This window comes from Eptesicus fuscus, chromosome 14, assembly GCF_027574615.1.
Source record: "Eptesicus fuscus isolate TK198812 chromosome 14, DD_ASM_mEF_20220401, whole genome shotgun sequence".
NCBI lineage: Eukaryota > Metazoa > Chordata > Mammalia > Chiroptera > Vespertilionidae > Eptesicus > Eptesicus fuscus.
Genome location: NC_072486.1, coordinates 933392 through 960953, shown reverse-complemented (window position 1 = coordinate 960953; position 27562 = coordinate 933392). Strand labels below are relative to the sequence as shown.

Genomic DNA, 27562 nt, shown 5'->3' with positions numbered 1-27562 from the left:
GCCAAGAAAAAGCCCGCGTCTGGCCCTGGCCGGCTGCTCAGCTGGTTCGAGCGTCACCCCAGCACCCCAAGGTGGCAGGTTCGATCCCCCGTCAGGGAGTGTACTGGAGGCATGTTTCTCTCTAAAACCAACTAAAAACAAAAACACATCCTCAGGTGAGGAGTTCAGAAAGGAAGCGTGAATAAGTGCGTGAATAAGTGGAACAACTCGGAGTTTCTCTCTCTCCCTCTCGATCTCCCTAAAAACCAGTTTTTTAAAAATCCTCTAGAAAAGAAAAACTCCCTGTCTGAGGGGACCTGCGCAGCTCAAACCCATGTCGCTCGGGGTCCGCCTGACACGCGTGTCCGTGTGCTCCTGGGCATTCCCTCCTCAGCCTCCTGGGCTGCCTCTGGGTGTTCGCGGCTCTCGCTACCGCCGGCTGGACAGCTACACCAGGAAGTGAGTGTTCGGGCCCCAGAATCAGACTTGCTTAGCGATGTGAAATCAGACAACCATGAGCGTTTAAAAGTCTGAAGTTTCCCCCCGGAAACATTTCCATTTTCAGGGGAACGTTCGTACAGAAAACCCAAATCAGGCCGATCCGCGTGAGCGCGCGCCCTGGAGCCGGAGGAGGGGACCCGGGGCGCAGCCGCTCCCTCATCGCGCGGCCGCAGACAGCGGACCTCGGTCTCATTGGCATCGTCTCCGGGAGGCAGGGACGGCAGCCCCCGCCAGGCTCTGCTTGATGAAGTGGCCGACCAGCCGCTGCGGCCGCTGCTGGTACTCGGCCAGCACGTCGTGGGGAGCGCAGATCTGGTCCCCCCGCAGGCGGTCGAGGAGGGTGACGCACACCACGGCCGCTGCGGGGAGCAAAGGTCACGTCAGCGGGGAGGGCGGGACTTCCAGCTCAGCCTGCGACACAAGGTGCCGCCCTGCCCTCCCTCAGGGGGACGCACAGGCATGTTGACAGGGGGCGAGCGCAGAGGGCCTGGGGCCTCCTCCTGCCCCGCCCTCTCCTCCTCCCTCCGCCTTCGCTTCCCACCGAGTCCCAGGCACATCCCCGGACTGAGCTGGCCCTGCAGGGTGGCCGGGAACGTGGGGAGGATACACCCCGATGCAGGGTGGCCGGGAACGTGGGGGGAATACACCCCGATGCAGGGTGGCTGGGAACGTGGGGAGGATACACCCCGATGCAGGGTGGCCGGGAACGTGGGGGGGATACACCCCGATGCAGGGTGGCCGGGAACGTGGGGAGCATACACCCCGATGCAGGGTGGCCGGGAACGTGGGGAGGATACACCCCGATGCAGGGTGGCCGGGAACGTGGGGGGGATACACCCCGATGCAGGGTGGCCGGGAACGTGGGGGGGATACACCCCGATGCAGGGTGGCCGGGAACGTGGGGAGCATACTCCCCGATGCAAATCCCAGTCTGAAAGCCAGACCCAGCGCAGGGCTGGTGCTGTCTGTTGCCCGGAAAACCTGAGGGAGCCGGTGGCCACCGTCCTCAGCCCACCTGGTGGCCCGGGACTCCCAGATACTGAGACCCTGCCCTCGGCCACGTGACCGTCACAGCCGGCACCCCGTCCAGCGCAGGCCTCAGGGACAGGGTGGGCGGGAGGCAGACGCTGGGGTGGGGACCCGGGAGGGTGGACCGGGCGGGAGAAGGGAGCGGTGGCGGCTGAGTGCCCGCCTACCTGGGAGGCCGCAGGCGCTGCACATGGCGGCGAAGACGGACGACTCCATCTCGATGTTGCGGACGCCGGCCGCGTGGGCCGCCCGCAGGTACTCCTGCTTGTCCTGCTCCGTGTAGGAGCACAGGGCCCCGTCCAGACGGCCCTGCCCTGCGGACACGAGGAGAGGGCCACGCTGCGGGGGGGGGGGGGGGGGGCTCCCGCCGGGGCGCAGGGATGCTCTGACCCCCCGCCCACCTGCCCTGGAGCCCACACCGCCTCTCCAGCAGGCGTGGCGCCCGACGTGGACAGCACGCCGGTGAGACGGAGACGGGCCCCCCCTCCCTCCATCCCTCCCTCCATCCATCCCTCCCTCCCGCACCTTCGTAGAAGTCCAGCGTGCACATGGTGTTGCCCACGACCGTGGGGAACTCGTCCAGGTCCGCGGAGCACTGCGCCAGCTCCCGCACCAGCCGCGCGTCCAGGCCGGTGCCGCGGACCACCCGCCTCCCCAGCACCAGCTGCTCGAACTCGGGCTTGAAGCAGGCGTCCACCGCCTGCCGGGTGATCACCACGGAGCCGGGCTCCAGACCTGAGGACAGAAGCGGTGTCACCGCCGCTGGGGGGCGGACGGCGCGGCCAAGCACACGCAGGAGACCGGCCCATCGGCACCCCAAACGCTGAGGCACTGGTAACATTCTATTTTTTCTTAAATATATGTTTTCATTGATTTCAGAGAGGACGGGAGAGGGAGGTAGAAACATCCATGATGAGAGAGAATCATGGACCGGCTGCCTCCTGCACGCCCCACACTGGGGATGGAGCCTGCAACCCGGGCCTGTGCCCTGACCGGGAACTGAACCCTGACCTCCTGGGTCATAGGTCGACACTCCACCACTGAACCACACCAGCCGGGCTCACCAGTAACATTCTAAGAACAGGTAAGGCCCGGCCCCCGGCCACTCACCTATGCCGCCCGACGTGCCGATGCGGATGGCGGTGACGCCCGAGCAGCGGGCGTGGTACAGCAGCTTGAGCAGCTCGTGCAGCATGATGGCGATGGAGGGGATGCCCATGCCGTGCTGGGCGGGAGGGAGGGGCGTCAGGCTCCGCGGCCCGTGTGCTGCCGCACCCCCACCCTCACCCCCGGCAGCCACAGAGCACGCACCTCAGCACAGAAACCAAAGGCCGCGCGACTCGGGAGGCGGGAGGCGGCACAGGGCGGTCCCCCGGGACCCACGCCGCCCTGGGCGACAGCCAGCCCCGCACAGCCCGCCCACACCTGCAGGCGTTCCTCCCGCGCCCTGCTCCCGCACCGACCGCCGGCCGCAGCCCACGGCGCCTCCTCGGTCTGTCCCATCCGCCCAGCCCGACAGGCCTGTGGGTGGAGGCCGGGGGCCCGCAGAGCCCAGGACGGCGCCCGGGGACAGGCACTCACGCTGACCGACAGCACGGGCCCCGCCTTGAACATGGCGTAGCGGTCCGTCCCCGCGCAGATGTTGGGGTAGTCCTCGCCCGGCCGGCCCAGGCCCAGCTCCGAGGCCACGTACTTGATGAAGGCACTCATCCGGGAGGGGCTGCCCCCCACACACACGAACTGCGGCAGAGGACAGAGCCGTCGGCGCAGGGCCCGCACCCCCCCACGACCCTGCGCCTCCTGGAACTTGCTAGAAATGCAGCTCCCTGGCCCCAGCGAGCAGACTGCCTGGGCGCCTCCTGGTGACTCGGGGGGCCTGGCTGGGGGGGTCTCACTCAGCAAAGCCACGGCTCGCCGGAGGGGGCCCAGACCTGCTTCTCCGGGGGCGGGTGGGGCCCTGCCTGCGGCCTCTGAGCAGCACGTGGACAGCAGCTCACAGTCTGGGGAGCCGGCTCCTCGCTGAGCGGCCCAGGCCCCACAGCCCATCTGTAAAGTGGGCTTCTGGCCCCGGCCGGCGTGGCTCAGTGGTTGAGCATCGACCTATGAACCAGAGGTCAGGGTTCAATTCCCGGTCAGGGCACAGGCCTGGGTTGTGGGCTCCATCCCCAGTAGGGGGCGTGCAGGAGGCAGCCAGTCAGTGATTCTCTCTCACCATGGATGTTTCTCTCTCTCTCCCTTCCCCTCTCTGACATCAATAAAAACATATTTAAAAAAATGAAAATTAAAAAAAATAACAAAATAAAACGGGCTTCTGTCTACGACCTCTCACCACCACCCAAGCAGCACGTGGCCAACGCGTGGGACGCGCCCGGGGCTGGCGGGGGCACGGGAAGTGGCCATGGAGCGGCGGGACTCGGAGAACTGAAGGCCGTCACCCACGTGTGTAAGAACTCCCTTTTCCTCTTGTTTTACACAAGAAAAGCCAGGAAGCAGGCCAGCTAAGGGGGTTGATGGTCAAGGAACTAAGTCTCTGAAGAGGAAACAGCCACTGAGGCGGGTGAAGGGACGCAGCGCCGTGTGAGCGTGTTCCTTAGGAACCACACGCAGCGCGGTGCTCTGCCTGTCCTGCCCCGGCCACGCCGTGTCCCCTGGCCCCTGAGACGCACTAGGAACCCCCGTGTGGGCCCAGCACACCCCGGATGAGCAAGCAGCGGGGCCAACGGGCCGTCCCGGACCGTTTTCTGCTGCCCGCGGGCTGGTACACACGACAAGGGACAATTCGCAAGAACCCGACAGCCTGTGGCTCGGCGAACGGCCGCGGTGGGGGCGGCTGGCGGAGACGGATCGGGGCGGGCCCCGCGCCTCACCTTCACGTCCCCGAACATGGCCGGCAGGTCGTGCGAGCTGGTGCTGAGGCCGAAGTGGTAGAGGATGTCCTCCTTCATCGTGGCGATGTTCGGGTTGCAGAGCTGGAGGAGGCGGTCGCTGCTCCCCACCAGGAGGGCGGCGGTCAGCCGAGCACCCGGTCCCGTGGCCAGTGCGTGGCCCCTGGGGGGAAGGACAGGCCCCCCCCACGCCAGGCCCCGCCTCCTGCCTACCCTCTCCCCCCCCTCTCTCCCTTCCCCTCCCCACACCCAGGGCCCGGTCTGGAGAGTGGATTCGAAACAACCCAAGGAGCCTAAAGTGGCCAAGATCAAAAGGTCTGCCCGACCAGTGCGGCTCAGTGGTTGAGCATCAACCCATCAACCAGGAGGTCACGGCTGAATTGGTTCGATTCCCGGTCAGGGCACAGGCCCGGGTTGTGGGCTCAATAACCAGTAGGGGGTTGCAGGAGGCGGCCCATTGGTGAATCTCTCTCAATATATCAAAAGGCTCAATCACAGGCCCTGGCCAGTGTGGCTCAGCGGTGGAGCATCAGCCCAGGCACAGAAGGTGGGTGTGATTCCTAGTCGAGGGCACGTCCCTGAGTTGCAGGTTCGACCCCTGGCCCCAGCTGGGTGGGTGTGGGAGACAACCAATCCATGTAACTCTCTCACATCGATGTTTCTCTCTCTCTCTCTCCCTCCTCCCCTCCCTCCCAGTCTCTCTGAAAATCAATGGAAAAATATCCTTGGGTGAGGATTAACAAAATTTAAAAAAAGGCTCAATCACATATAAAAGGTACAGCCAGTTGCTACCCAACTCAAGTTCACGTCACACATAAACTTGACCTTATTTTTAAAATGTTACATTCACCATGGACAGGAGCAGAAGGAAGAAATGGCCAGACACCAAGTGGTTTTGGTCTGCAAGCCGCCTGAGCTCTGCCATCGTCCCACGGCAGGGAGCAGAGGCCACACGGGGACGGAAACCACTGTAAACCACCCTTTACTCAGGGAGTGTGGGTGTTCCGACAGGACCTCACTCACAAAAAGGGGCGCCAGGCCGCCTTACCTGTCCCTGTACCCCGTCCTTCTGCCTCATCCATCACTGTCTCCTCTTGCTCCGTCCTCTACCATCTTACCTGGCCTCCACCTGGCTTGGGCATCAGCCGTCCACAACTGGGCTCCCACCCAAATGCCCCCTCCTCCCATTTCCCTACGATGGCGTCCCAATCAACGCACACCTGAACCTTTCGAAAGGCTGACGCGGGAAAGCCGGACACGGAATGTTAAAGAGACAGGAAGATCTCTCTACAAAAGGGGACGCGCTGGCCGGCTGCCGCGGGCGGGTGTTAGACCTCTGGGCTCCGCTCGGTCACCACAGACCCCCGTCGCCACGGACGCCCAGACCACACCTGTCTGCCGGCCCCGCCCGGTCCCGACCAGGCTCCCTCGGTCTCCAGGCTCAGGGTGAGTCTCGCTCCCCTGGGGCAGGGAGGCCACGCCCCAGGGACCCAGCCCAGGCTTCTGTGGAACCAGGGCCCCCGCCGACCTGAGGGCCAAGCAGACCTCCGGCTTCACACCCGGCATCTGAGCTCCTAGCGCCCCGGGTCCGTGATGAGCCCTCAGGGTGCTGTGCCCGCAGGTGCCCGCAGAAGGCCACTGCCTTCCTTCCGCTCTGGTTCTGGGAGAGGACGCGCACCAGGGCGTCCCTGAGGGCCAGCAATGACTTTAAAACAGACGGAGCGGACAGGCTCCGAGACGGGCTGGACCGTGCTCACACTGGCCTTGAGGGGCTTTACAAGGACACGTCAAGGGCGCGTTGTTGGAAAACGGTGTCTCCAGCCCACGCCCAGGGAAGCGGCTTCACTCTGCTCTGCTCCGTCGCTTCATTCAAGGAACAAGCATGTGCTGATGTGAGGCACGGGCCAGCAGGGAGGGACCGGCCGTGTCAGGGCAGGCGGGACCCGGGGACCCGGGAGCAGGGCTGGGGGAGCTGGGAGGCCTCGGGGACCGCGCTGCGTGTAAGGCCGGCCTCACGGCAGGCCCTGCGCTGCGTGTACGAAACACCGGGCAGTCAGGCGGGAGGCATTCGACTCTGTGGTGAGGAGTCACTAGTCCCGGTACCTAGTCACTCCGTGACCCCCATGCCCAAGGCGCGGGGTCACATCTTCAGCAGAGGCTGCGCATGGGGCCTCGCCAGGCCTGGCCCCTCGACAGACAGGTGGCCATAAGACCGAGGGAGGGTAAGTGAGGGAGGGTAAGTGAGGGAGGGTAAGTGAGGGAGGGTAAGTGAGGGAGGGTAAGTGAGGGAGGGTAAGTGAGGGAGGGTAGGTGAGGGAGGGTAAGTGAGGGAGGGTAAGTGAGGGAGGGTAAGTGAGGGAGGGTAACTGCGGGAGGAGGGAGGGGGGAAGGGGTGACCCTGTGGAGTCACGCACGTGGCACTGGAGCCCGGCTCTCCTTCTGCAACTTCGTTTCAACCACTTCCCCTCCCAGCCCCGGTCCTCACCCAAGGGGGCTCCGAACCCGGGACAGGGCATCCTTGGTTGTCAGCCACCGAAAGCAGCAGGGACTCTACCGTTCAAAAAACCGTCACCTCCGCAGGTAACGCTCACAAGGCCGCCTCCACGTGAAAACGGAGCTGAGCGCCCACAGGGACGGAGGTGGGGCCGGTGTGCGTGTGGAGTTACACCTGGACATGTGACCAGCGTGCGAGGCCTCGGAGTCACAGAGGAGCTCCTGAGAATCCCCCCAAGTGGGGGCTCCCAGAGGCTCAAGGTCAGAGGTCACGGGGACCTGGAGGCCACTGCGGCAGGGCAGGGTCTCCCAGGTCACCCCAGGTCAGCCGGCAGAGGTGGGGCAGTGAGTGTCCAGGAAACAAGAAAAGTTAGTGGACGTGAAGTCCACACGGGAATCGGGACTAACAGAAGAAATCCGTGCTTTTCCAACAAATAAACACAAAAGGTGCCATGAGAACGACCAAGGGAAACTGAAATCAGGAAAGCACTTAAGACTCAGGACCGAGAGGGAGCTGGGAGAACAGGGGCTGAGTTCCAGAAGCGTGTCCAGGTGCCCGGTAAACCCCGCGGGATGCAGAGCTGAGCACTAAACACGGGGTTCGCAGAGCCCAGGCCGGGCCGGACCGCGCCTCCACCCAGCTCTGCGCCCCCATCTCAGTCCCCAGCCCATCCTGAGCGTCCGCCGGCACAGGCCCCTCTGAGTCAGCACCACCCAGAACCCCGCCCAGGGCCTCACCTGTGGGGCTCAGGCTCCTCTGCGCCACCTCCCGGGAGGGCCATCCCGGCAGCCACGGCAGGAACCTGGGGGCGACAGGGAGCCGTGTGAACCGGACACTGAGCCGCAAGAACGCTGTGGGTGTCTGAGCACAGATGAAGTCAACGGGAAGTGGTGCGAGCCCAGCCCCGGGGAGCCTGGGTGGGGACGACAGGGGACGAGAGGGGACGAGAGGGGACGAGAGGGGACGAGAGGAGGCTGGGCGGGGGCTCCTGAGGGGCTCTGCTCCCAGCTGCGGACTGGCTGTCCTTCATGGCCTCATCTGGGGACTTGAGGCACTGCCCGGCTCGGCTTGCTGAGGGCATCAGAGCAGAGCCCCTCAGTCTAGGGGCCCCTGTTGAACTGATTGAACTACAGTGACCCCTGGTAGGGTCCAAGGTCACGGGACCGCCAGTGAAGCCGTGTAACCTGCAGACAGTGACAGGAGGTCTCGACCCAGCAGACCCCGCTGCCTGAGCTCCCAGCACGCTCCCTGTCCTCCTCCGGCCTCAAGCACCGCTCCGAGAGGAAGGGCTGCTCAGGCCCAGCTCCCAGGGACCTGCCCCGGGAGGAGGAGGACTGAGGCTGGTGCGTGGGTCCTCTGCCCCGCCTCCACCCCAAGCCCGGGAGGGAACAACCCCATAGACTTTGGGGCACCAAACATGACCTAGGACAGGTCTCCGCAGGGAGGAGAGCTGAGCCACAGCGCGCAGGGGACTCAGCTGACACGGCAGGTCCCTGAGCACCTGGCCTGGCACCTGGGCGGCTCCAGGTTCCCCCAGCCTGTCGCCTGGCGGGGACACCGAGCTTAGAGCTGAGCGGAGTGAGGCCGGGCCACCCAATGCCCAGGCAGGAAACGGGGTGAGTGGAGTCACCAAGAGCAGCCAGGCCCGTCCAGGCCGGGCAGGTTCCCAACCAGGTATCTCCCCAGACACCTGTCAGAAACCGGGGCCACCTGGCTAACACCCCACAGGTGCCTGTGGAGGAAGGGCTGGGTAACTGTAATTACCAGCTAAACTCGGCCGTCTCAGCCAGTCCTGAAAGCGGAGAAAATGCCGCCAGCTGGGCCTGGAGCTGAGGCTGGGCCTGGAGTTGAGGGGGCCTGGAGCTGAGGGGGTCCTGGAGCTGAGGCTGGGCCTGGAGCTGAGGCTAGGCCTGGAGCTGAGGGGGTCCTGGAGCTGAGGTGGGGCCTGGAGTTGAGGGGGGCCTGGAGCTGAGGGGGTCCTGGAGCTGAGGCTAGGCCTGGAGTTGAGGGGGCCTGGAGCTGAGGGGGTCCTGGAGCTGAGGGGGGCCTGGAGCTGGGTCTGGGTCTGGGCCTGGAGCTGAGGCTTCCCTGTGGTTTCCTCTCCTCCCCTGGCTTGTCCCCCGACATCTACACGACACTTCTCTGCAGACGCCAGCCTCGGGCCCAGTGAAGGGAGCTGAGGAGGCCAGCGAGTCCTGAGGGGCAGCAGCCCGAGCCCCGAGCCCTCACCGGGATTACAAACACACCTGGTCTTCCTCCCATCCCTGACAGAGCTCCTAAGCCCTCACCACGTCCTGTGCTGAGATGGGAACGGTGGTGTTTTTTTTCTTTTATTGATTAAGGTATTACATATGTGTCTTTATCCCCCCATTGCCCCTCCACCTCCACCCCCGCCCCCGCCACTTATGCCCTCACCCCCCTGGTGTCTGTGTCCATTGGTTAGGCTTATATGCATGCATACAAGTCCTCTGGTTGATCTCTCCCCTTTACCCCCACCCTCCCCTACCTTCCCTCTGAGGTTTAATGGTCTGTTGTATGTTTCTCTGTCTCTGGATCTGTTTTTGTTCATCAGTGTACAGTGTTCATTATATTCCACAAATGAGTGAGATCATGTGATATTTATCTTTCTGTGCCTGGCTTATTTCACTTAGCATAATGCTCTCCAGGTCCATCCATGCTGTTGCAAATGTAGGAGATCCTTCCTTTTTACAGCAGCTGAGTATTCCATTGTGTAGATGTTCCACAGTTTTCTAATCCACTCATCTGCTGATGGGCACTCTCATCTGCTGATGGGCACTTAGGCTGTTTCCAGATCTTAGCTATGGTGAATTGTGCTGCTATGAACGGTGTCTTTTGTTATTTGACGAAGTGACCTTAGGACCACACCTGAGGACCCAGCTGGTTGCCAGAACCAAGCAAGTGATGGGAGGACTGGAACCCTCAGCCACCCCCACCTTGGGGAGGGGAGAGGGATTCTAAGTTGAATCAGTGGCCAGAGTTCAACAATCATGCTCGAGCAAGAGTCTCCGCAGAAAGTCAAAAGGACAGGGTTTGGCCCGGACGGCGTGGCTCAGTGGTTGAGCCTCAACCTATGAACCAGGAGGTCACAGTTCGGTGCCCAGTCAGGGCACATGCTCGGGTTGTGGGCTCGTCGCCAGTGTGGGGCATGCAGGAGGCCGCCGATCCCTGATTCTCTCTCATCACTGATGTTTCTCTCTCTCTCCCTCTCCCTTCCTCTCTGAAGTCAATAAAAACGTATTTTTGTAAAGTCTGCTCCGAGAGCACAAGGGCGCTGGCTGCGGCTGAGACACTGGGTGTGCCCTTTGTCCTGAGAGACACCTTCCCGGAGGACTGACAGCTTGGCCCAGGCCCAGCCTCCTGCTCAGCGGGTGAGGCTGGACCCTGGCACCGAGGGCAATGCTGGCTGCAGCAGTTTTAGGGAACATTTCTCCCAACACCGTACACGATGCTCAGACTTCTCGCCGCGGGCAGGATCGCCCGTGTCCTGAGACAGGCCTGCCCTCCGCAGCAGGGCTGGGCTCTCCCTGCAGCAGGAGGGGGTCCCGGACTCCCGGCCAGGATGCCGCGTGCCAGGTTCTGCTCTGAGCCCGGTGGACAGAGGGCCCACATGCCAACCTGACTACCCCTCAGAGACCTAACGTAACCACAGAGGGCGGTCTGACGTTAAAATGTTAGTGAAGAAGCCGTCTGCGGCGGGCAGTCACATCCTAGGCTGGCATCGTCCCTGACACAAATCAACTATGATCTTAACTGAGCCTGTTGTTCTTGCATCTATGGTAACAAAACTCTGGAATGTCTGGGTAACTCGCAACCTCCCTTTTTTGCTAGCGATGGCGTCATAAACCCTTTATTTTAAAAGGGGGAGTTAAACCAGGAGGTCACGGTTCAATTACCAACCAGGGAGGGCACGTGCCCGGGATGCAGGCTTGATCCCCCGTGTGGGGTGTGCAGGAGGCAGCCAATCAATGACTCTCTCTCATCATTGATGTTTCTCTCTCTCTCTCCCTCTCCCTTCCACTCTGAAAGCAATAAAAATAAATTTAAATAAATAAATAAGAAGGGAGTTAACATTTGTTGTGTAACATCGCCCGTTAAAGTACAAGCCAGACAGGCACGCTACTTTGTGTAAGTAGCTCACGTCCGCCGACGGGAGAATGCCCAGCCTGAGAACGAGCCTCCCACGAGTTTAGGAGCCAAACTAAGGACAACTGCCGGGAAGCAGCACCGAGGGCCTGGGAGGCGCTCCGAGGCGGGCAGCTCCAGCGTGTTCTGTACAGAGGCCCGCGCTTCCTTAGGATTACGGTCACGCCATCCTCTGGGGTTGCGTGGCCGCTGAGCTTGTAGGGCCACCAGGCAGGCCTCCCCAGAGCTTGTCAGGTGTACAGGGGCCCCTTTCCATCCACGGTATGCAGATGTTTACAGGATTCTGAATGAACACAGTTCATATTTCAACTGTGGGGGGGCGGGCGAGGGTTCGCCTTCAGGTAGTAGAAGAAGCTGGAGGTGTCACTTTGTTATTTACTATTTTTTTTTTTTACAATGAGTATTAACTTCACAATCAGGAAAGACAAAAACAGTCCACTTGGACAGAAACCACAGTAAAGAAAAATTAATGTATCCGTTTGAACTGAAATGCGCTACATGAACGGGAACCTAGACTATACTCTGTGCCCAATGAGCCGCGCTGAGTGAAAGCCCACAATGGGGCGCACGGAAGGAGGGGGGCGGGTGCCGTAAGGAGGGGAAGTCCGAGAGGAAATCCCTGGAGACTGCCGGGGCCCTGGACCCCCAGAGCGGGGCTCCGGGAGGATGCAGGGCATTGTTTCCATTCGAGGAAATGGCCCATCTCCTCACCAATGAATGGAACCAAAGGTCTCTGGCCGCAGGCAGACAGCAGGACGCGGAGTGTGAGCCAAAGCGCATCCGCGCGGAGGGCGGGGTGCGGCGGGTGGGTGTGTGCGGACTTCCGCACGGGCAGTGGGGCGTGTCCAGGGTCAGGGTCGCCTGAGTCCACCGGAAAACGCAGGGCCGGCGGGAAGCATTTCACACGGGGTTTCTCTGGGAGCGCCCCCGAGGGGCAGGGGCCTGGCGAGGCGCCGACCTCAGGCCAGGGAGGCGGTGGTCCAGGGAGGGGCCGCCGCGGTCCCGGGAGGTACCGGCCCGAGCCGCGCTCCAGGGAGGCCGTGAGTCAGCTGGCCAAGCCCTGACTAGGAAGGAGGACCTGGGGACCCAGTGCCGCCCCCGGGCCCAAGGCCCGCCTCCCGCCGAGGGGAGCTGTGAAAGGACCGCTCCCTCCGCGCAGGGAGCCGCGGGTCCCAGAACCAGGGCCGTCGAGTCTCTGCGCCGCCAGGACTGCACGGGGCCCATCTGCTCACCGGGCGGCGCCTCCCGGAGCCCCTTGGACTCTCAGGTCTGCCAAGCCGCCTTGTCCGAGACGCAACTGCACTCCCCGCGGGAAAGGGGGGGAGGGCGCCTAGGGGTTCCCGAGCCCCTTCCCGCCGGGTTTGGAAAGCGTGGGCTGGGGGAGGGGGACTCTCTGCGGGGGCCACCTGCCGACTCCGCCTCCAACAGGTGGAACCTGGCCGGGGACCCACACCCCGCTGCGCCCCGGGTGCCGAGGGCACGGGAGAGGCCGCTGTGGGTGGACGCGAGCAAGCCCACCCTCCCCGCGGGCCCCTCCCCGCGGGCCCCCCTCCCCGCCGGCCCCCCTCCTGAGCATCCCTTCCGGGCGCCCTCTTTCTCCCCGCCCCGCGCCCCACGCATCCTCCCAGCAAATGGCCGAGGTCTTCGCGAGCCCGAGCCCCCTCCCGGCAAGTCCGTGGCTCCCGAAAGCGGGGCCGGGCCGAGGACCACTCACCGCGCGGAGCTGCTGCACGGGCCGCGCCAGCCTGGAGCGCCGCCGGCGACACACACTCGCGGGGGCGGGGGCACCGGGGGTCTGGGGGGACACGCGGGGCCGGAGGCTGCGCGCCCGACCGGAACCGGGAGGTGACCCGGAGCAAAGGGAATTTCGGATCTGAGTCCGCGGCCCGCCCGCCCCGCCCCCGGGCCGCGCCCCCGGCCTCCCCGCCCTTTCCGCCGCTGGTTTCCTCCCGGAGCGCGGGTGGGACCGGCCCGCCCTCCCGAGTCACCCCGCCACCTGCGGGCCTGCCGGGAGCTGCTCTCCGCCCCGTCCGGCCGGACGCTCTGGGGGAGCTTCCCCGCCGCGGCCACCGCCGGGGCAGGAGCGCAGGGCGGACGGGAGAGGCCCCGCCCCCCGCGGGGAGGACGCGCGGAGGGAAAAGGTGCGGAGCGGCCCCGGCCTGCGTCCCGCCGGGGACCTTCCCAGCCGGGAGCCCCGCTCGGGGCACGGCCGGGGCCGCGGGCGCAGAGGAAGTGACTCAGCCGCCGGCGGGGACGCACCACTGCCGGATCCGGCCACCTGCTCCCCCGCACGTACCCTCCCGGGCCGCGGGGAGGGGCGGGGACGGCGGTGGCCTGGCGCCTCCGGGGCATCTGGACTCGTGTCTTTCATTTCCAAGAGGCTGCCCGGGAACCGGAAAATCTAACACTGAAGACGCCTTGTCAGGTGAGAGCCTGGTCACTGTGGGCCTGGCAGGTGTGGCTCAGTGGAGAGAGCATCGGACTGAAGGGCCCGGGTTCGATTCCCTGCAGGGCCCGTGCCCAGGAGCCGACTCCGATCCCCAGCGGGGCGTGCAGGAGGCAGCCCATCAATGATTCTCTCATCATCGATGTTTCTAGATCTCGCTCCCTCTCCCTTCCTGTCTCTCTAAAAAAAACACACAACACAATAAGAACACTTTTTTTAAATAAAGCCCTTATGTATGAACTTTATGTCCCCAAACCTCCAGCATATGGGTATGAGGTTGACTATTATTTTTTTAAAAGACAGTTGTGTGTTACTGATATCTGTTCCCCAGTAATTTTCTTCGGGTGGGGATGTTTGAGAATGAGGTTGGAACTGAGGGAGAGGGGGGAGGAGGAGGAGGAAGAAAAGAGGGAAAATAGGAGTCTGTTATAATGCTACATTCTTTCTATTCCATCGCACAGCCACCAGCACTCGTATATTCCCCAGGGACATCGGTTTGATCAAACAATGTAGACACATGAGCTCACTTAATATCGCATTTAAAAAACTAATTTGAAGCTTCTAATCAGGTGAGCGAGGGCATGATACATTACTCCAGGAAGGAAGCTAAAATATTTGTGACCTTATTTGTCTTCCTGGCAATCTTTCATTGGGAAATGATTATTTTACTAATGAATGAAATGTACAAAATATAAAAAATGCTCATTACATAAAAACAGCAGCAACATTTATAAAACAAGAGAAGCCAGTCTACTGAAGAATTTTTGCTAAGACTACTAAGTTAAATACTGAAATTAAAGACATTTTTACTTGAAGGACAAAATGTATGTTTAATAGTATAGATCCCAGTTTATTGAAAAATTAGCAAACATTTAAAACTTGCAAATGCTCCAGTGCTTCTACATTAAATGTTTAAAACTTTGAGGTGTAATAAATTAATCCTTTTCTCGATATAAAGTACATCCCAATATTCTGGAATTAATTTTTTAACAGAAAAATGACCTCTGCAGAGATTACAGGAACCAATCAAGGGGGTGTCTGAGTTTCTTCCAGCTAAAGTCTGAACAACAGCCTTCAATGAAAATGTCACCGCCACGGGTACCCACGGCGGGGTGATGTCAGCTGGTGATGGGGAGGAAGTGGGTCCCAGACACTGGGGCTTCCCGGGGTGGCCGGGGGGAGGCATGGCGCCCCAAAGGCCGCCTCCTTAGCATCCCAGAGAAATGCACGGAGCAAAACCCCACCCTCGCGCCGCCTGCACAACAGTGACGTCAAATCCGCTTGAACAAGTTATTTCATGAGAATCTATATTGGTAACGTAGAGCCGGAGCCTTATAAACACAGACGTGACACGGTCAGCTCATATCTAGCCTTCGGAACGTGATCCCCCCACATCCTGGGCTCCGGTTACTTGAGCTCTGTGGGCGTCCCTGTGGCCGGAGGGGAGCCTGGACCTGCAACACAGAGCGCAGCGGTGAGCTGACGGGAAGTGGAACAATGTAGCCAATAATCCTGTATAATAAAGAGGTAATGTGCAAACTGACCCTCACACCCTCACAAGATGGCTGGCCAGCAGGGGGGTTAGTGAGGGACAACCAAACAACTGAACAAGCAGGTTGTGTGGGGTGACCAGGCTGGCGGGGGGATGGAGGGGCAGTTGAAGAGGCGATCAGGCCGGGGGGTGGGGGGGCAGTTAGGGGTGACCAGGAATGCAGGCAGGTGAGCAATTGGGAGCCAGCGGTCCAGGATTGTGAGAGGGATGTCTGACTGCTGGTTTAGGTCCGATCCCTGGGATCGGGCCTAAAACAACAGTCGGACATCCCCCAAGGGGTCCCAGATTGGAGAGGGTGCAGGCTGGGCTGAGGGGACCCCCACCCCCCTGTGCACGAATTTCGTGCACCAGGCCTCTAGTTTTAAATAAAGGAAAGCCAGCCCAGCTGGGGGCTCAGTGGTTGAGCATCGACCTATGAACCAGGAGGTCAGGGTTTGATTCCCATTCAGAGCACATGCCCCGCCCGGGTTGCGGGCTCAATCCCCAGTAGGGGGTATGCAGGAGGCAGCCCATCCATGATTCTCTCTCATCATTGATGTTTCTATCTCTCTCTCCCTCTCCCTTCCTCTTGGACATCAATAAAAAAATTATTTTAAAGAAAGTGTATAAGCTTACACGATGTTAAATGATAGTTCTTGACGAGGTCATATATTTTGTCAGTGACGAAGTAATTCTATATAAACTGTGCACAAAAGTGATGCTAAAACCCTGACTACCCACGCAGGTGAGGCCTGGGCCCCTGCCTTTCCTTATTGCAGCCCTCACGCCTCACGTGGTGTGGGACACAGTGGACATCTCTGAACTAAACTGTGTTTTATTTGTGTGATATGCATAAAAACAAAACAAAATATTCTTGTTGTAATAGTGCACGTGCTTCTTCTCTCGCTGCCCCAAACCACTTGTGTAGGACTTGGATGTTTGGCCAGCGTCGCCCTTGGAGTGCGTGCCAGGTGGGGAGGGACGTCCCGGGCGGCCTCGGCTGCAGGTTGAAGAACTTCCTTGATTTCTGTGCCCAACAGCTGTTGTATTTCTATGCAAACGCCGTTCTACAAACACTCACTTGTTGGAGAAGACTCTGGAATAAAGAAGCACGTTTGTTGTTCAATGTAGTGAAGCAGACCAGTTTTAAAAGAACCAGTGCTTCTAATAATGACTGAAAAACTCGCCGAAGGCTGCATTACTGACAACGATACGGCACAGGAACGACGGCCATTGTAAAGCTCAAAAGTGCACTTTTTACAGCAGCTGGTGGGAACCGCTCACGGACCCACCAGACAGTGGAGAGAGGGTGGGTGGGCAACAGAACTGGCCGGCCACGTGGGGTCCCGTGGGGTCCTGTGGGGCCAGGGCCCGGCGGGCGCCAGGACAACACCCCTTCCTCGGGGGCGGCCCCGGGCACACGGCTGGCTGGGTGCACTCACCTTGAGCCTCCGCAGAGCCTTCCGGAGCCTCTGGGTCCGGGAGCTGCTCGGCATCCTGCCCCTCGGGGTCCTTCGGGGACTCAGGTGCTGGGGGCGGCTGCGGGGTGCTCTTGTCCGCGTCGGCTCGCTGCAGCAGCCACTCATCCCGGTACCCGTTGCTGATGAGTTTGGAGAAGTTGGTGGGGGAGCTGGTTTTGTGACCAGGCCTGCGAGTGGGAGAGGTTAATGGTAATTCTGAGTTCTCGGCAAACATCCGACGATAAATTAGATGCTTATTGTTCCTTAAAACGTCACGGACTCTCTCTCTCTCTCTCTCTCTCTCTCTCTCTCTCTCTCTCTCTCAAGAATTAGACACTGCCCATCAGTTGCAGCACAATTTGAGGGAAGTGAAGAGGCACTTCCTGTGAGGGAAGCGGAGCAGCAGGCAGCAGCCAGGGCTGGGAAGCTGCGGCCTCAGAGCCATGTTCCCCGCGTGGTGGGAGCCGCTGTCCTGGGCCACGGGAGCCAGCGTGTGGCTGCCCCTCAGTCACTGGTCACGTGGACCAATGACCAACCCCCCCCCCCCCCCCCCGAGCCGACAGCGCGGGCCGCCCCAGCACTTACATGGGAGGGAAGGAGAGCCTACTTCCTGCAGGATCTCGGGGGCCCAGCGGGGTCCCCGCTTTGCTGGGGGACCTGGAGGTAATGGCGGGGAGCCTCACCTGGGAGAGAAACACACAAACCCTGGTTCAGTGAAAAGCGCTCAGCAGCCCGGCGCCTAGGGAGAAGGCGGCTCGCAGCAGGCACAGCGTGTCTCCCTCTCTCTCTCTCTCTCTTTCTCTCTCTCTCTCTCTCTCTCTCTCACTCTCTCTCTCACACACACCCACACACACACACACACACACACACACACACGAGCCACAATGCCACGCAGTGCGGCAGCCCCGTCAACACCGCGGTGACCGAGAGCACGGTGCTCACAGCGCTGCTGGAGGGAGACGGGAGCAGCTCACGGCGGGAGGACCGGGCCCTCCAGGGGCTCCGAGAGGGCGGGTCCCAGCTCGGAGGGGGCAGCCCCAGCTGGGGTCCAGGGTCTCCTGGAGCCGTCGAGGGGGAGGCAGAGCGGACCGGGCTGAAGTGGCTCTTCGCCGCCCGGCCAGGGCCAAGAGGGACCTGTTTGTGCGTCACTGCACAGCCCAGCCCCCACGGCACCGAGCACGCGTGGCTGACGGAGAGGACTGGATCCAGCCCAGCAACTCCAGGGCGGCTGTGGCACGGGGAAGGCAGCAGGTGAGGAGCAGGCGGTCCTGGTGGAGCGGAGGTGGGCTCAGAGGAGACACGCTCTCGCGGCAGGACCTGGGCCGAGGACCAGGGCAGCCGGGGCCGAGGAGGGTGGGGCTGACGTTCAGAAATAGGACCAGGGACCCGGCCAGTGACAGGCACGAGGGGCGAGGGGAAGGGTGCTCCCGAAGTAAAAGCTGGGACGTGCTGGGAAGAAGGGCGGCTGCTGGGGGAGGGGGAGGGGAGCTATGACACTTTTAGTCAAAGTCCCAGGGAAAGATCAGACAGAGATGTCATAGATAGAAAGTCAAACATGGAAAACACACATGAATCAGACTTCATCCAAATCAAGAACTTCTGTTCTTCCACAGACAGTGCTAAGAGGAGGAAGAGACACGCCACCGGTGGGGACGAGATGCAGGCCGGGCTCAGGCCTGGGAAAGGGCGTCTCCAGACCACACAGGGCTCTCAGCCTCCATGACACAAGCTTGATCTTAAAACGGCCAAACCGGCCGGTGTGGCTCAGCGGTTGGGCATCGACCTATGAGCCAGGAGGTCACGGTTAGGTTCCGGGTCAGGGCACGTGCCCAGGTTGCGGGCTTGATCCCCAGTGGGGGCGCATGCAGGAGGCAGCCGATCCATAATTCTCTCTCATCGTTGATGTTTCCATCTCTCTCTCCCTTCCTCTCTGAAATCAATTTTTTAAAATTAATTAATTTAATGAATAAGTAAACATTAAAACGGGTGAGATGAGGACAGATGCTTTCCCGACGAAGATGTTGGGGGAGGGGGAGCACAGGAAAAGATGCAGGGGCATCACCAGTCCCAGGAGATGCCATTTAAGCACCGTGGGAGGCACCGCCAGAATGGATCAAACCCAGACAAGGTCAAGGGCGTGAGGCTGTGGAGCACCCAGCTGCCCTTGCCGCGGGGAGTGGGGCCCAGAACATGATGCGGCCGCGGTGGAGGCGACTTCTCGTGAAGGTCAACATGCCCGTGCCATGACCCAGCTGGTTGGTGTTTACCCAACTGACGTGCAGTGAAAACCTGCCTCCACACGGCCCGTCTGCACCCATATGGCCTCCCTGTCCACACAGCCTGTCCATACGGCCTGTCCATACGGCCTGCCCGCATCCACACAGCCTGCTGGTATCCATATGGCCTGCCTGCATCCATATGGCCTGCCTGTGTCCATATGGCCTGCCTGTGTCCATATAGCCTCTGACTGCGTCCATATGGCCTGACTGCGTCCATATGGCCTGCCTGTGTCCATATGGCCTGCCTGTGTCCATATAGCCTCTGACTGCGTCCATATGGCCTGACTGCGTCCATATGGCCTGCCTGTGTCCACACGGCCTGCCTGTGTCCATATGGCCTGCCTGCATCCATATGGCCTGCCTGCGTCCATATGGCCTGACTGCATCCATATAGCTAGCCTGCCCGTGTCCATATGGCCTGCCTCTGTCCATATGGCCTGCCCGCGTCCATATGGCCTGCCCGTGTCCATATGGCCTGCCTGTGTCCATATGGCCTGCCTGTGTCCATATGGCCTGGCTGTGTCCATATGGCCTGCCTGCGTCCATATGGCCTGGCTGTGTCCACACGGCCTGCCCGCGTCCATATAGCCTGCCTGTGTCCATATGGCCTGGCTGTGTCCACACGGCCTGCCCGCGTCCATATAGCCTGCCTGTGTCCATATGGCCTGCCCGCGTCCATATGGCCTGCCCGTGTCCATATGGCCTGCCCGTGTCCATATGGCCTGCCCGTGTCCATATGGCCTGACTGAGTCCATATGGCCTGCCTGTGTCCACACGGCCTGCCCGTGTCCATATGGCCTGCCTGTGTCCACACGGCCTGCCCGCATCCACACAGCCTGCCCGCGTCCACACGGCCTGCCCGTGTCCATATGGCCTGCCTATGTCCATATGTCCTGCCCGCGTCCATATGGCCTGGCTGTGTCCATATGGCCTGGCTGTGTCCATATGGCCTGCCTGTGTCCATATGGCCTGGCTGTGTCCATATGGCCTGCCTGTGTCCACATGGCCTGCCTGTGTCCATATGGCCTGCCCGTGTCCATATGGCCTGCCTGTGTCCACATGGCCTGCCTGTGTCCACACGGCCTGGCTGCGAAGGTTGGCAGTGGCTTCATGACGGTCACCAAGATGGGAAACAAGCGAAAGGCCAGATGAGCCATGAGCGACCAGGGGTCTGCACCGCACCCTGGCTCTCGCTGCCTGTGCCGCAGGGGTGCCGGCTACCAAGCTGACTTCCCGGGAGGAAGAGGTAATGCCGGAAACGCAGTGCCTGCCGAGGGCGGGGCGGCCCCTCGCCCCTCGGGAGGTCCCAGGGTAAAGTTCAGAGCTGTGATGTCACGGACAACAGGGGACGCACCAGCGGCACCAGCCCACCCCTCTTCAGGGGCCACGCCCGCCCGGAGGCATCTGTGAGGGCGCCCTCACCTTTTTCTTCTTGTCCAGCTCCTCGGCCTCTCTCTGCCAGATGGTCTTCACGTCGAAGTCGAACGGCCCCCTTCGGGACTCGTAATTCCCGTTGGCCAGGTCGGGGTTAAACTCTTTGTGAACCATGTAATCGGGCATGTAGGCAGCAAGCCCCCTGCAGAGACCCAGGGAGACCCCGTCAGCTGCCCGCTGCTTCCTGATCTCCCCCTCTTACCTTGTATCTCCCATCCACCCTCCTTCTGCCCCTCCACTTCCCCCCTCCCCCACTCCCTCCCCCTCTCTCCCGCCCCCTCCCACCTCCCCTCCCCGCTCCCCCCCCTCCCCCTCCATCTTCTCTCCCACCTCCCCCTCCCCCTCCATCTGCCCCTCCCCCTCCCTCTGCCTGTCTTCAGGTAGCACCACCCTTTCTCCTTCCCCAGGCCTCCAGCCCTTCCCTCCAGGTTCTGTGAATGAACACATCGCCCTCCTCCAGGGCCGGCTCCCCAGAATCCCGAGGTCAGGCCAGAAATCACAGGTGTTTTCTACAAACCAGTTCAACCCCTTTCTCCTGTGAGGATGAAGGACCGCCCCACATGCAGGTACTCACCGCCTCTGGCTGGCCGCGGGCGGCTGGCTGTGGTGGACGTACCAGTCGGGCATGGAGTAGGCGACGGGCGAGCCCTTCCTGGACCCGGGCGGCACCAAGTGCATCAGCAGATCTCAAAACCAAAGGAGGCACGTGAGCGGCTCCACCCACCGGGCACGCCCACGGCCAGCGGGGCGGGCACCGGGTACTCGGTGCTGACTTCTCCGGTTGTAGGAACCCGGCGGCCTGGTCCTCCGCCCCCTGTGCACATGCTGAGGCGGGCCTGCCTGGTGCTGAGGAGGGACATCCCCATGCTCGCCCCTCCCCCCTCCCCCACCCCCACCCCCGCATCTAAGCAGGCATCTGTGCCGCCAGCACCCACCCCTTCCCGCGGGTGGGTGGTCGCTCCGGGCGGCTATCTGAGTGGGGCAGAACTCCTCAGGCCTCCCCGGGGCTGCTGGTGGCCGCCCGCTCCACTGCCTCCACGCCCTCCCTGCAGCCCGGTCAGTCCGGTCTCCTCGGCCTCTGAGGGGCTGTCCCTGACCCCACAGCAGTTTAGGGAGAAGTCGTCCGGGCCAGGCCATCCCCCTGCCTCCTCTCGGGTTGCTCTGGCCTTCGCTGCCCGTCCTCCCCACCCCCACCCAAGGGCTTTCCCATAGCTGGGGGCCAGGCGGGGTCAAGGGTTGGTTTCAGACAGCAAAGGGGTGGTAAGAACCGGGGAACAAAGGCAGCAGCCAACTCTTACTGACTTCTGACCATCAGTCAGAAAAGTTTAACTTGTGATTTTTAAACATTTCTGACTCTGAGAATAGTTGCAAGAATAGTCTCAGTTCTGCTGTAGGCTTCAGCCAGATCCCCAGCTCACCTTCACCCTCCCTCCTGCCTTCTCCTCTCCCCCTGCTCTGCCAGCATCACACAACCCCACCTGCACCTCCGCCTGCACCTCTCTCTCTAGCTCCACCCCGGCCTCTCTCTCTGTCGGCCTCTCTCTAGCTCATCTCTGTCCCCGTTAGTACCCTCACTGCCATTGCTGGAGATTACGGCGGACATATCCTCTGATCTAATCTCAGACCTCAATCTGATTTGCCGGCTGACCCCTCCTGTCCTCTAACCCGGCCGGAGCGAGGCGGCCTGCGCTGGGTGCTTCCTGCCGATGAACCTGAGGGCTTGCTCTGGCCCTTTAACATCGCAGCCCAGATGCTGTCACTTTGGTTTCCATTCCCCATGACAACCTCCTGGGGGTCGTGGCAGCCAGAAAACGGTGGTCAGCACCCTCAGTGCCGCCTGTGAGGAGGGCAGTGAGGGCAGCCCCCTCCCCCGGTCAGCGACCTCTGTTAGCCAGCCCGGGAGTGCTCTCTCCTGTACATCCCAGCCGGGCTCCCCGGTCCCACTGCTCGGGACAGTGAGGCTCGGGACAAGAGCAACCGCGGGGACGGCTCCGCAGGCCGGTCTGCACGGCCAGGGAACGCTGCCCGGGCGGTTTCCTGAGGCTCTGCCGCTAACCGTGCGACGGCGAATCGGGCAAAGGTGGAGGCAAGTCCCCCAGGGCCGACGCCGGGAAGCCCGATGGAGCCTAACTTCTCAGAGAGCAGCCCGCCCCTGGGGAGAGACACACACCCTTCCCCATTACCTCCATCTCCAACGGCCTGACCCACCCCCACCTGCCCCATGACCTCATCTCCAACGCCTGACCCACCCCCACCTGCCCCATAACCTCCATCTCCAATGCCTGACCCACCCCCACCTGCCCCATAACCTCCATCTCCAACGCCTGACCCACCCCCACCTGCCCCATGACCTCCATCTCCATCGGCCTGCCCCACCCCCACCTGCCCCATAACCTCCATCTCCAACGGCCTGACCCACCCCCACCTGCCCCATAACCTCATCTCCAACGGCCTGACCCACCCCCACCTGCCCCATAACCTCATCTCCAACGGCCTGACCCACCCCACCTGCCCCATAAACTCCATCTCCATCGGACTGACACCCCCCACCTGCCCCATAACCTCCATCTCCAACGGCCTGACCCCCCCCCACCTGCCCCATAACCTCATCTCCAACGCCTGACACCCCCCACCTGCCCCATGACCTCCATCTCCAACGGCCTGACCCACCCCCACCTGCCCCATAACCTCATCTCCATCGGCCTGACCCACCCCCACCTGCCCCATGACCTCCATCTCCAACGGCCTGACCCACCCCCACCTGCCCCATAACCTCCATCTCCAACGCCTGACACACCCCCACCTGCCCCATAACCTCATCTCCAACGGCCTGACCCACCCCCACCTGCCCCATAACCTCATCTCCAATGGCCTGACCCACCCCCACCTTCCCCATAACCTCCATCTCCAACGGCCTGACCCACCCCCACCTGCCCCATAACCTCCATCTCCAACGGCCTGACCCACCCCCACCTGCCCCATAACCTCATCTCCAATGTCTGACCCACCCCCACCTGCCCCATAACCTCATCTCCAACGGCCTGACCCACCCCCACCTGCCCCATAACCTCCATCTCCAACGCCTGACCCACCCCCACCTGCCCCATAACCTCATCTCCAACGCCTGACCCACCCCCACCTGCCCCATAACCTCATCTCCATCGGCCTGACCCACCCCCCCCTTCCCCATAACCTCCATCTCCAACGCCTGACACCCCCCACCTGCCCCATAACCTCCATCTCCAACGCCTGACACCCCCCCACCTGCCCCATAACCTCCATCTCCATCGGCCTGACCCACCCCCACCTGCCCCATAACCTCATCTCCATCGGCCTGACCCACCCCCACCTGCCCCATAACCTCCATCTCCATCGGCCTGACCCACCCCCACCTGCCCCATAACCTCATCTCCATCGGCCTGACCCACCCCCACCTGCCCCATAACCTCCATCTCCAACGGCCTGACCCACCCCCACCTGCCCCATAACCTCATCTCCAACGGCCTGACCTACCCCCACCTGCCCCATAACCTCCATCTCCAACGGCCTGACCTACCCCCACCTGCCCCATAACCTCATCTCCAACGGCCTGCCCCACCCTCACCTGCCCCATAACCTCATCTCCATCGGCCTGACACCCCCCCACCTGCCCCATAACCTCCATCTCCAACGGCCTGCCCCACCCCCACCTGCCCCATAACCTCATCTCCAACGGCCTGACACCCCCCCACCTGCCCCATAACCTCCATCTCCATCGGCCTGACCCACCCCCACCTGCCCCATAACCTCCATCTCCAACGGCCTGACGCACCCCCCACCTGCCCCATGACCTCATCTCCAACGGCCTGACCCACCTCCCACCTGCCCCATAACCTCATCTCCAACGGCCTGACCCACCCCCCACCTGCCCCATAACCTCCATCTCCAACGGCCTGACCCACCCCCACCTGCCCCATTACCTCCATCTCCAACGGCCTGACACCCCCCACCTGCCCCATAACCTCCATCTCCAACGGCCTGACCCACCCCCACCTGCCCCATAACCTCATCTCCAACGGCCTGCCCCACCCCCACCTGCCCCATAACCTCATCTCCATCGGCCTGACCCACCCCCCACCTGCCCCATAACCTCCATCTCCAACGGCCTGACCTACCCCCACCTGCCCCATAACCTCCATCTCCAACGGCCTGACCCACCCCCACCTGCCCCATAACCTCATCTCCAACGGCCTGACCCACCCCCACCTGCCCCATAACCTCCATCTCCAACGGCCTGACCCACCCCCACCTGCCCCATAACCTCATCTCCAACAGCCTGGGCCCAACCAGCTTCGGTCAGGGAGACTTTCACTGGGAGGGATGATGGCAGGCGGCCCCACCGCTGTCCCCACAGGACAGAGAGCCCGAGCTCCGGGTGCTTACCGGGGTGGCCGCCTTGCTTGGCCAGCTTCACGTACTCTGAGTCCGTGTCTTTGATCCAGTACCTCCGAGTCCCAAGCAGGTGCCTGCTGGGGGTGTCCCGGAGCTCGCTGAGGCCTGGGATCTGGGACATGGGCGGGGCGTCCACAGCCTTCTCAGACCGCTTCACAGGAAGGTGGTAATACCAGTCTAGGGAGAGGAGGCGGCTAGGGTGGGTCATGGCGGGAGGTTCAGGTAGGTTTGGTCCCCTGCCTGGAAGAAGGCTATGCCGGGAAGGTCGCATTGTCCCTGGGACCACGGGATGGACATGCTGGGAAGGTGAGAGTGACACTTAGATCTCCAGACTCTGAGAAAAGCAGGTCACCCTCCACATTGTGGGTGGGCCACACCTAATCAGTTCAAGGACGTAGGAGGAAGACTGAGGTCCCAGGAGGATGGAATTCAGCTTCCAGCTCCCTTCAGACCCAGGACTGCAGAATCAGCTCTTTGGGGCCCTGACCCTGCAGGTATCGGACCTGCCTGCTTCACAACTGTGTAAGCTCGTTCTTAAACTCTCTCTCTCTCTCTCTCTCTCTCTCTCTCTTCTCTCTCTCTCTCTCTCTCTCACACTCACACACACACACACACACACACACACACACATTCTGTTGGTTCTGTGGCTCTGGAGAGCCCTGCCTGTACAGGAGGCACACAGGAAAACGGTCTGAACTGACCGATTTGCATCAGCAGACAGGGACTCCATGAGCAAGAAGTCACGGTCCTCCAGTGCAAGGCTCAGACATGCCATTTCTCCTTAGAGCCGGAGCCGGGTTCGCCGCCTGCACGTGAATGTTTAACACGGACGTCTTGCCGATGGCCGAAGGGCAGTAATTAGCTGCCTCGCCACCGCAGCTGTGAAAGGGGGGCCACTGGGGAGGTGTGAGGAGCTGTGGAAAGCTCCCTGGGAACCACACTGAGAATCGCGCTTAGGAGCGTCATACGCACGCAGCTCGTACTCTGGCCGAATCCTTTCTCTCTCAGAGGGAAGGCGCTCAGTTCTTGCTGTATTCTCCCTCTCTGTGTTTTGATTACTAATTAATCCACAGGGAACACGGAGTCCCATTCTTCTCATTACTGGAAGCTGTGGGTCCGCCATTTATAACCGGGTGCAAAGGAGCTCAGGGGGCCAGGGCCCTACCCACTGGGCCCCACGGTCACCACCACACACGACCACAGGGGACAAGAATCATCTTGCAGCTTCTGTCACTCAAAAGTTATGAGTACGTGTATGGCCCCAGGTCACTGACTCTGGTGGGTTTCTATGACCACCTCCTGTACCAGTAAGGAGACCGCCGAGAGAAAGATCGAGAGGACCCACGCCGGCAGCTCTCCCGTCCCCAAGCACAGAGCTGCGTGGCACAGCCACACCCCGCCGGGGCTCCCAGAGACACCGCGGCCCTTGTTTTGGCCAGCAAGGCCTCGGAGAACAGGGGTCAGAGCTGGGCAGAGGGCCCCCTGTGAGGGGTGGGGCCCCCTGTGAGGGGTGCGATCTCCGGCAGCATCCCCAGACTCTGTGCCTCAGTTTCCTCACCTATAAACCAGGTTAATGCTACCGCGTCGTGCTGTTTTGAGGTTAGATGCTAGTGTATTAAAGTGCTTATTTCAGCGCTACTTCGTACAGGCGAGGCTGCTCACGGAGGCCCCAGAGGTCACACGCAGGCTGAGAGCCTGGGGCAGAGAGGGGAGACCCCATGCTTCCTGTACCCCTGCGCCACCCCCCAGGGGTCACAGTCAGAGCTCCAGACTGGAAGGGTTACTAGATCACATGACGGCCAAGCTCTGTCCCACTTCTGAGCAGGAGGCTGGGGCCCGCGGGCCGCCCCACCCTGCCGCTGGCAGCCAGCCCCTGGATCGCCTCCTCCCCCTCTCCAGACCTTCCCGGGATGGGGAGCAACCAAGGAAAGGCAAAACAGCCCTGGGCACCAGGCCTCCGCCTCCCCTCCGCCCAGCTTCAAACCCTGCTCAGTGCAAAGCCACAGCCTGCAGGGGACCCCGTTTCTGGGTCCAGCCACTCCCAGCAGGGGACATAGTGAGCTCGGTTTTCTGTTTCGTTTTGTTTCTGAAAATGAGAAAAAAAGGACTCTCCCGCCCCGCCCCCCACATCTCCCTTTCAGCCTCGCTTTGACACGGGGGCACGGAGCATACATGGTGCCCCTTTCTTTGGGGGTATCACGTGTTCGTCTGTCCACACGCACGCGGGATGCTGGGCGCGGAGCTGTCCAGCAGCAGAGGCTGGCCGCCCGGTGGCTGGGCACTCACCGCAGGGGGCGTAGCGGCTGGTGGCGCCGGGCAGCTCCTTGCTCGCGTTCCTCATGCCGGAGACGCGCCGGGCCGGTGTTGGCGGTGGGCAGGGAAGAAGGGAATCCGGAGACGCGCCGGGCAGGTGTTCGCGATGAGCCGGGAAGCAGAGCACGGCGCCGGGCTGAGCCGCAGAGGCCAGGTCCGCGCCCGCTCTGCCGGTCCGTCCGCCTCCGCCTGACCCACATGCGGGCGTGTCACCGCTCAGGACGGGCGTGCACGTCCCAACAGGTGTACGGCCGAGGACAGCGGGTCCCCAGGTGGCCCCGCCCCGCCCCGCCCAGCCCCCTGGCCGCCCGCCCCGCTCACCTGCTCGCCTCGGGTCCCGGGGGGTACCTCCCGCGGCGCCAAAGGCCAAAGTCCACCGGGCGGGCGGCGCGGCCAATCACGAACTCCCGGCGCGGCGCGGAACCACAACAACTCGCGTCGCCCGGGCAACGGCCGGGTGGCCAACCGGCGGGCGCGGCTGGAGTTCCGACAGCCAATCGGGGCAGCCTGTGGGGCCGCAGCAGGCCAATCAGGGACGGGGGCGGAGCGCGGGCCCTGCCAGTCAACCGCCCGGGACCCGAGTGGGTGGGGCCGCAGAAGGGGGCGGGGCGGGGCC

At 62.0% G+C, this 27562-nt stretch overlaps 2 protein-coding genes and 1 long non-coding RNA gene across 6 annotated transcripts; 1 reads left to right on the top strand and 2 right to left on the bottom strand.

Annotated features, from left to right (window-relative positions):
• Positions 1-484: 484 nt before the first annotated feature.
• Positions 485-12993, bottom strand: UPP1 (uridine phosphorylase 1). Of its 3 annotated transcripts, none has more exons than XM_054726567.1 (8): positions 12767-12993; positions 7626-7690; positions 4377-4494; positions 3097-3249; positions 2620-2734; positions 2035-2244; positions 1677-1823; positions 485-839 (listed from the first exon to the last, which is right to left on the bottom strand). In XM_054726567.1, exons 2-8 carry the CDS (start codon positions 7667-7669, stop codon positions 670-672), a joined length of 957 nt encoding a protein of 318 aa, XP_054582542.1. In that variant the 5' UTR covers positions 7670-7690; positions 12767-12993; the 3' UTR covers positions 485-669. The 3 variants fall into 3 exon arrangements, with proteins under 3 accessions (XP_054582542.1, XP_028010017.2, XP_054582543.1); XM_028154216.2 differs by having other exon boundaries at positions 3091-3249; positions 12767-12986; XM_054726568.1 differs by lacking the exons at positions 3097-3249; positions 4377-4494; positions 12767-12993 and having other exon boundaries at positions 7626-7668.
• Positions 12032-14691, top strand: LOC129151483 (uncharacterized). Of its 2 annotated transcripts, none has more exons than XR_008558171.1 (3): positions 12032-12319; positions 13431-13477; positions 14492-14691. It is a non-coding gene; the product is annotated as an uncharacterized LOC129151483 (long non-coding RNA). The 2 variants fall into 2 exon arrangements; XR_008558170.1 differs by lacking the exon at positions 12032-12319 and adding an exon at positions 12985-13193.
• Positions 14692-14788: 97 nt separating this feature from the next.
• Positions 14789-27326, bottom strand: C14H7orf57 (chromosome 14 C7orf57 homolog). The gene is made up of 9 exons (XM_028154205.2): positions 27268-27326; positions 26920-27135; positions 24625-24810; positions 20777-20888; positions 20191-20344; positions 17075-17172; positions 16472-16677; positions 16111-16125; positions 14789-14952 (listed from the first exon to the last, which is right to left on the bottom strand). The coding sequence occupies exons 2-9, from the start codon at positions 26972-26974 to the stop codon at positions 14906-14908; spliced, it is 873 nt and encodes a 290-aa protein (XP_028010006.2). The 5' UTR covers positions 26975-27135; positions 27268-27326; the 3' UTR covers positions 14789-14905.
• Between the last annotated feature and the right edge of the window lie 236 nt (positions 27327-27562).